This window comes from Notothenia coriiceps, unplaced genomic scaffold (genome assembly GCF_000735185.1).
Source record: "Notothenia coriiceps isolate Sejong01 unplaced genomic scaffold, NC01 NC01_scaffold00035038, whole genome shotgun sequence".
NCBI lineage: Eukaryota > Metazoa > Chordata > Actinopteri > Perciformes > Nototheniidae > Notothenia > Notothenia coriiceps.
Genome location: NW_011367739.1, coordinates 2602 through 11688, shown reverse-complemented (window position 1 = coordinate 11688; position 9087 = coordinate 2602). Strand labels below are relative to the sequence as shown.

The 9087-nt window shown below is 40.4% G+C and overlaps 1 protein-coding gene across 1 annotated transcript in view; it reads right to left on the bottom strand.

Moving 5' to 3' along the window:
• Window positions 1–1670: 1670 nt before the first annotated feature.
• Window positions 1671–9087, bottom strand: part of LOC104962594 (collagen alpha-5(IV) chain-like) — a gene marked incomplete at both ends in the record, with an annotated part of 9775 nt that continues 2358 nt past the window's right edge. The window contains 11 exons of the mRNA XM_010791044.1: window positions 1671–1785; window positions 2169–2346; window positions 2879–3091; window positions 3573–3671; window positions 4282–4410; window positions 4574–4645; window positions 5148–5220; window positions 5308–5441; window positions 6227–6350; window positions 8045–8130; window positions 8459–8572. Coding sequence (XP_010789346.1) covers window positions 1671–1785; window positions 2169–2346; window positions 2879–3091; window positions 3573–3671; window positions 4282–4410; window positions 4574–4645; window positions 5148–5220; window positions 5308–5441; window positions 6227–6350; window positions 8045–8130; window positions 8459–8572 — 1337 coding nt within the window. The remainder of the gene's footprint in view (window positions 1786–2168; window positions 2347–2878; window positions 3092–3572; window positions 3672–4281; window positions 4411–4573; window positions 4646–5147; window positions 5221–5307; window positions 5442–6226; window positions 6351–8044; window positions 8131–8458; window positions 8573–9087) is intronic.

Here is a 9087-nt window from a genome sequence, read left to right as displayed (position 1 = left end):
TGCGGAGAATGGCTGAACCGACGCAGCACACATTTAAATTTAAGTATGTAGTGGCGATGGAAAATGTGTAGTGTTGGTAAATGTGTTACTTTGTTAAATTTGTTACCACCATAAATGTGTTCCGTGAAAGTAAAGCAATTTCATAATTAGATAGACATCGTGAGGTATTTATTTTCGGTACAGGTTATGTTGAAACCATTAGAGAGAGTGGCACACTTGTTAACCTGTTCCATTCTTCTTCGTTTTCCGAAGCTGTGACTTGGAAGCATACTTGCTTCGTTTCTAAAGGAAGTGACTTGGAAGTACGCGACTACCAAGCCAGCATCCTCACGATTGAGAAACGGCCCTAGCCTCGGAAAACGAAGAATGGTGGAACAGGCGAACAGGCTAACAGGTGTGCGTCATATGCGAGGCCCCGCCTTAAATGGAGCGCGATTTCCGCCAAAGATTTTGGAAATTGGTCCGTGCGCAAAGCATTGTGGGGATTTTGATACCTCGGAGGATACACATGTGCAGCCTCGAAATGTCTCGCTACGAAGGACGCCGGGCTCGGTAGAATTCCAAGGAGCCTGGACATTGGAACAGTCCTTCGGCGGGACTCGATGACGTAGCATCCTTGAAATAGTGGCTCTGGAGCATCCTTCCTTGAGACATTGAGAAACACCCAGAGAGTGTCCAAACCTTTAAGAGTGCGTTGAAGACCTACATTTTTAACAAAGCCTTCAGTTAGAGCTGGCATTTTATGGTATTCATTTTATTGTTATGGTAATTCTATTGTCTTTTGTTGTATCTTATTTTATTTAGTTTGATTTCTACTTGTATTCCACACACTATCTTGTCTTCTCATGTCGCTGTAACTCCACCATACGAATACAATGTTGTTGTTTGTTTTTAATCTGTGAAGCCAACTGAGACAAACGTGTTTTGTGATATTGGGCTATACTAATAAAGTTTGATTTGATGAAGTTTGATTTATATGTTGTTACTGTAAATGTGTTTTTTCCACATGTATATTTTCTACTTTTTTAATGCTATTTTATTTCTATTTGAGATGTTTACATTTTGGACTGTTTATTTCTTTTAATGTACAATGCCTTGTGTTTTGATGCTGCTGCAACGCAAACATTTCCCAAATTGGGTACTTCTTATTTTTATTTTTATTTTTTTTGTATATTTCTATTTCTTGTAAACTTTTCCACTTATTTTTTAAACAGTTTTTAAATAGTTGGGTACCACTTTGCAATAAGACTACCCTGATAAAGGGTTTACGAATAGGTTATGAACACTTTATAAATCATGAATAAGCTTTTACAAGACATGAGATAAACAGGGCGACTGTGACCGGTTGCTTGCCAAATAGTGAGCCCACATTTATCTGTACTGCTAAGCCTTATACTGGCTACCTAGCTTACTTCGTCTCCTTCGTCAGCCAGCATCCTTGGTATCTGTTGCTCACCGAGTTGATTCTCGCTAAGTAGCCAATATAAGGCTTAGTCATCAAATAGTGAGCCTGTGTTGACTGATGTTAGAACTGGTTTATAAATGGTTCTTAATGATTAACCTATTTAATAACCTAATTATAAACCCTTTATGAATCCTTTATAAGGGTAGTCTTATCGTAAAGTAGTACCAATAGTTGTTATATATACTTATTCCTTGTTACATCTTACCATCATGAAGGAGTATCCGATCCACAGAGCCTCCCAGTTTGAGGGGCAGGCGGGGATCTGGATGGTTTGACTGTGCACTGCGATCACCATGGCTGGAGCTTCACAAACCGAACACCTGCACACAGAAACACGTCACATTAAACACCTCGTGTTTCCCCTCGAGCCAACTGGTTATTCTATCAGAGCATGTATCAAAAGCAGGTAAACAAATCTTCACTCTATAGAGAAATAGGTAGAGTAACAATGTAAATACTGCTTAACACCAGGGCAAAGAAAATCCACACAGACAAACAAAAAATAAACAATTAACTATGTATGTCTTAATGTGTGCATATGTATACATGTGTCTGTTGATTGTGTATATATAGGATATACATATTTGTTTTATTCAGGATTGTATTTTAACGGTATTTCGATCTCTCTGTCTGTACACACAAACTGAAAGATTAACAATAAAGTTGACTTTGACTCTGTCCTCATTCTCGTCTCCTTCCCTACCTGCTGATGAAAGGCTTGATCCCCTCCCCGGTGATGGGGGCCATGGAGCTGGGCATGGGTTCGGGTGTGGACAGCCAATAGGAGTAGTCGTTGCGGGAGGCGAAGTTACAAACGTTGTTGATGTTGCAGAACATGAAGGGCATGGTGCTGAAGCGACGCAGACAACTGCCGGCCGAACCTGCGGGGGAGAAGAAGGAGAAGGAGAAGAAAAGAGTCCAATTTAATGTTGAAGAATCAGGTTTTTCCTGCATCCAGGGCGGAGTCAAACCATCTTCAGCACATGCACTTATTGAAAGCTAATGTACTTGCAGGATTTTTTGTTTTTTGTTATTGTGCTCATGTGTCTTTATGTGCTCTTTGTATGTTTTGTTAAAATGCCATCAACCTGCCAGGGACTGCAGATGCAAATTGGTCTCTAAGGTTACATCTGTCAACATGATGGACTCAAGAGCTCATGTTAGGGAATGACAATGTGACACTGTACTTGTATGCACTTGTCTTGTAACTCCTATATCACTAAATAAATAACTAACTAAATAAATAAATAAATTTTAAAAAGCAGAAATCCTACATATGTAATCTGTATTTTGTAATTGCTGTTGTCTAATTTTTCTTTTTCTAATGTACTTCTAGTAATTGTATTTTACATGTTGTGTATTAATCAATAAAAATGTGATCACAACATTTAAAAAAGCAGAAAGTGTCCGTACCGAGGTCCTGTCCGTGCGCGCGCTCGTTGCCCTGCACGTAGAGCAGAGAGTATCCGTCGTAGATGGGGCTGGTTCCATCGGGGCAGTACGGCACTTCCTGTCCCTGACTGTGACGAGTGATCAGGAAGCCGTGGGCAGCAGACCCTGATCCTGGAGGACCGGGGAGACCCTGAGGACCGTCAGAACCAGTGGGGCCGGGGATACCACGCGTGCCTGGGATCAGGGGAAAATACATGGTTTAGAAAAGTGGGAGCTGTGGTTCAAGATCTTAATTTATAACCACCACGGCCCCTGGTAGACCACACACACACACACACACACACACACACACACACACACACACACACACACACACACACACACACACACACACACACACACACACACACACACACACACACACACACACACCAACACAGACTATAACGGGGGTCACCTTGGTTGGTGGTTGGTGATTGGCTAATGGTTACACAAGCCAAAAAATCGTTATGACATCATAAAGTGGCCAAAATCTGATCAGCTCATTTTCAGACAGGTTTTTATAGAAATGGATCAGGACAAAAAGAGAGAGAATCTTTGTTCCTGAAACTTGCAGAGTCTCTTTCCACAGAGGGGACACATGTTGATGTAGAAGAGACATAAAAAGTGGATTTTGCATAATAGGTGACCTTTAAATTAGTTAAACTTCACTCACCGGGGCTGCCGGCGGGGCCCGTGTCTCCCTTCCTGCCGTTGGGTCCGCTGAAGCCAGGAGGCCCATCAGGACCAGAATCTCCGGGGCCACCAGGCTGACCTGAGAACAGCCAGAGAGAGGAGATGAACAAAACAAATCTGAACTACTTCTTGAGAGGTTTTTTGCGGCACTTGACCAATTTCTGTATTTGTTCTTCTTTATTTATCTATGCGTGAGTGGATAGGGTGTTCACGTTTTCTATTGTTCTGTTTTCTTTTATTTAGAAGTACTTTATTTTCTAGTACATGTTCAAAAAGTATATTGTTTTCCTTAAATGTTTATGAATGTATGTATAGATATCGTAGTTGTACGAAGCTTTGGCAATACTGTATGTCATTATGGTAATGCCAATAAAGCTATTTGACTTGAATTGAACCGAGTGTTGTCATTGGATTTAAAATATATTAAAAAATAATAATAATAAACAAGTGATTGACCACAGTCTTAGAAACTCAAAGCCATTAAAAATACAGAAGAAAAAAACCTGAAATAGTAAAAAGTTCAATAAAATTTAAAAAATGTAATACTTTTTTTTATCATTCCTCATGTCTCATTTTGTTTATCAAGAGTCCATATTTAATATTTTGTAAGTAATTGCTGTTTTCTAATGTACTTTTAGTACTGTTGTGCTTTTAGTTTTACCTCAAATAAAGAGTCCATATTCACTCACCTGTAAGTCCCTCACGCCCAGGAGAACCAGGTACTCCTCGACCTCCAGGCAGGCCTGAGGATCCGGGGAGTCCGCGCTCTCCCTTCACCACGATGGGAGTGGGAGAAACACCGGGGTCACCAGGAGGGCCTGAGAATCCAATGTTATAAAAAATAAATCAGTTTGAAATAATTTTGCAATCCCAACTTGAGATCCCACATATTTTGGGACACTTAATCGGCATATCTAAATATTTTGTGTTAGATTTAACGACATTTCAGTTCCAGTTAAGACTGTAACTGTCATCACCCACCGGGGCCTCCGGAATCTCCAGGATCTCCGTTAAGGCCGCTGCCGCCAGGAAGTCCAGAATCTCCCTTTGGTCCTGGAAGAAACACGAGGATATTAATGTTGGGGCTTTGCTTTTGGTTATTCAACAAGACATACATAAAAATGGTACTGTTCAAATATCAGAGTCCACATGATAACAAAGGTATCCCAACTGTAGCTGTGTACATGACAGGATGTGTGATTACCTAGAAGAGCATCAGGACTGTTTGAGGCATATGATAGCTATGTGATTAACATGATGATTCAGCCTCTATGGAGATAGACTTATGAGAAGCATGCTCATTTCTGACGTGGAGCTAATTTGAAGTAAACATTGAATACTGCTTTCTATTCCTCCATCTTGTGACTTGTGTGTAACTCCCTCTCTTGGATATCAGCATGTGAAGGACACTGTTCAGGAACTAGTTGATGCTCTGTATGTGATGACTACTTCCATTCTGGAGAGGATCACAGATACATGGATCCTGAGATTCAAGCTCAAGCCGGCGACGAGGGATATTTTTTCTAACAGTTAGTCAAAAGAAAAGTGGACTAACCAGGGAAACCAGGAACGCCGGGAAGACCGATATCTCCCTTGAAACCAGAGCCGCCGTTAAGACCAGATGGACCCTGGGAAATAAAAAATAAAAACAGTTACATCTCCATCCCTTTTCTCATCCCAACTACAAGCGAACAGGATTAGAAAAATGATCTTACTGGGAATCCGGGACCACCACTCTCTCCCTTCTGTCCTCCAAAGCCTGGCTGACCGAGAGCGCCGGGAATACCCTTATCTCCCTTAATGCCGCCACTTCCTGGGGGACCACGAGGACCCTGGGGCCCACCTTGACCTTCATAGGCGAACGGAAGAAAGGAAAAAGTCAGAAACAATTTTACAGACAAGTTTCCTCTCATTCTATTCTCACCAGGATCAGACCAGTTTCCATTTATTGAGTTAAAAGTGGGATTTCGGTTATTTTATCAAAAATATTCAGATGTTTTGTTGCTAATGGTTGACAGACTTAGCTTTTCTTAATGTCGATTAATAACTGAAAACGTTGTAGTCAACCATATTCTCACTTTTTATTTTTGAACTGTTTTAATGGAAACTGAACTGAGTTCTCAAAGCCTGCACTTACTCTTCAATACTTAATAATTATACATCTAACACAAAGATAATATCATGTCAACTACAATTTAATTCAAGGAAAACTAGTTTCATAACCCAATTTTTACTGGCTAAGAAATTCGTAATAGTAGATAAAATATCATAGTAATGTTACTAGTGAGGTTAGCTTCTTCAATAATTCAAGATTATTTGTTTCCTGTAGAGCAGCTTTACCTCAGAGAAAACTTTCTCTATCAAACTTGTAAAAGAAAAGAAAAAGACAAGAAAATAAATAAAACAACACAATTCTTCCCCAAATACAAATGGCAGTAAAACGTCCAAATGAAACTCATTAGCAAAACAATTGGAGTAAATTATGATTATGAGCAGTCTTGAGTGTCCAGCCTGTCCTGTAGGGTAAAGAAATGGTAAAAAACAAGCAAAAAACACACCTTTCCACTTATTCTCACACACCAGTATATTATGACACATAAGACAGCATGTATTAAAACCACCCTGGAGTCTAACCTGGAGGACCTAGGTTTCCCAGAATTCCCAGGTAAAGCGGAGCCGGGTTGACGGCACAAAAATTGCAAAAAAAGAAGAGGGGGTTTAGACAGAAGCAAGCCTCAGTACAGAAACACAAGTCACACTAAACAGGATGCATTGCCTTTAAAAATAGAGGAGGTATTAACTAAAGTTTAATGCTAAAGATACTGACACTGTGCAGCTGTCGTTACTTTTCTTACTTAAAAATCAAAGTGCTAAGGTAAAAGTGCTCCGGTCTCAACATTTGCTCCAAGCTAACGGTTAAGTTAATGAATTATATTATTCCCCTGGAGGTCACACGGTAGAAAAATATACTAATTTGTGTTCTAAAATAAATAAACTATCCATCTATAGTGCTATCATGAAGTCAAAATGTATAATTTTGACCCAATAGCTGCAAAACCAATGAGATTCCCCATCATCCTCATCCTCTGTTTAGTGCTAATTAGCAAATGTAGCATGCTAACATGCTAAACTAGCACAGTGGACATTTCACAACTGGTAATCAGTAATTATTTTAACTGGTGATGTGTAATGCCTGTAAATATGCTGCTGTGACACACTGCCAATTTGGGATGAATAACGTAGATCTAATATTATCTAATCTAATCATCTGCATGTTAACATTGTAATTTTTAGCGTTGTCATTGTTAGCATGTAGCATTTAGCATGATAACCTTTTGCTCAAGTCACAGAGCTAGCATGGATGTATTTTAGACCAAGTGACCCTCAGAAAGAACTGAGTTTGGAGAACATTTTGGATTTAAGAGATACTGCTTGTTGCTATTACTAAAACTTTAAAGTACCAGTATATTTAAATACACATAATGCTTACAAACAACACATTTCAGTGAAATCCAACAAAACTACAACTATAGTATGTGACAGTAAAAGTAAAATCATTGATTTTCAAGGTGAGTTAGTTTAATTATGATGTGGTTTTGTGCACAAATTATAAGATATTGTATGCATAACACATTCTGCATATTAGATTTGAATTTTACAGAATGATTCATGTTAATCTTGCTAGAAAACTGTGAGTTTAAAATTACTAAAGTGGATTATCGTTTTTTATCATGATTTATTTTTTATAAAAAGGTGCTTACTTGTTAAAAGGGTGCATTAAACTACCATCAGATTGCATGGGAAGTGAAAGAAAAAGGTAATTAGAAGGAGAAACAAAGGTAAATGCAGTGATTTCCCAGCAGAAATGTGTTCCCTTTAGATCAGAGAGTGTAAAAAGTCAGACAGTGGTTCTGTAAAACGTGCAGCAGACGTTTCAACGTCGTTCATCTGACCTGTTGGACCTGCAGCGGCGGATAGTCATCACACGAGGGGGCGGGGCCACAGGAAACACAGGTGGTAAAATATACATAGCTTCATTTTGTCACCCGGACACCCAGAAAAACACTCGAGTGTTTTTTCAAAAGCCTAACACAGTGCTGGTGTGTGGACAGCGCTGACATTTACTTTCAAAGGAATCAATATTGTGAATAAAAGGACACAAGATATTAATGTTAAGGCTTATAGTGTGTTTGAGTTGCTAAAAAATGACTTCTAATCTAATTTTTTACGTTTTTTTAATTGTCTTTTTATTGAAAACCACTGCACTGGATGGTTGTATCTTCCTAAGGTGTGTGTCAGGGAGGTCCACCATTTCCAGCAGTGTGTTAGGTGTACCTTCAACTTTTATGTGTGTGTGTGTGTGTGTGTGTGTGTGTGTGTGTGTGTGTGTGTGTGTGTGAGTGATTCAGATGATATATATACAGTGTATTACTAAGTCAAATCCAAACATACCTCACCAGTAAAGTTCAATGAATGACAGTCAATCACCGGACAACAATCCTCCAAATTGGCAGTAATCAGCTCGATCCTTGGTGCATCTGGGGTGGAACAAAAAACAGGGAAAAAGGACACTATGATTCACTGGAAAGTCCTTAAAGGAAGAGGCATGTGACGTCATCAGCTCTACTGTAAGCAGACTACAAACACAGCACCCAAATGCTCTTCTCCTGATCTCTGGAGACTTCAATCAGGCCTCTCTCTCAAAAACTCTGCCCTCTTTCAAACAATATGTCACCTGCACCACCAGAGGCAATACAACACTGGACTTACTGTATGCCAACACCGAGGATGCATACAGCTCATCCCCCCTTCCTCCCCTGGGCAGATCTGATCACAGCCTGGTTCACCTCCAGCCTGTGTACCAACCTCTGGTCCACAGGTAGCCGGTGCCCACACGCACCGTGAAGAGGTGGTCTGAGGAGTCTGAGGAGGCTCTGAAAGACTGTTTCGACACTACTGCGTGGGATGTGTTCACTGACTCTCACGGGGAGGACATCAATGGCCAAGACTGCATCACAGACTATATTAACTTCTGTGAGGAAAACGTCGTACCCACCAGGACTGTACAGTGTTTTCCCAACAACAAACCCTGGATTACCCCTGACATAAAGGCTCTCCTGAAGGACAAAAAGAGGGCCTTCAGATCTGGTAACAGAGAGGCGCTGAAGACTGTACAGAGGGAGCTGAGGTGGAAAATCAGAGAGGGGAAAAACAGTTACCAGGAAGAGGATGGAGAACAGCTGCTGCGAGAGGAACGTCTAGTGGGAGTCTGGGAGAGGCTTGAAAACTCAAGTCTATGGCTAACAAGAGCCAGACTCCAGTCCCGGCGGGTACCGCCAGGGGCAAACGTACCGAATATCTTCTTTCGCAACGGATTTTACAACCAGCTTATGCCCTAGTAGACCCTCCTTACACACACCACAACAAAAGACTATAACACCCCTGCCTGCTATAATACAACCTTGTGCAATATTATGTATATGTGCAATACTATA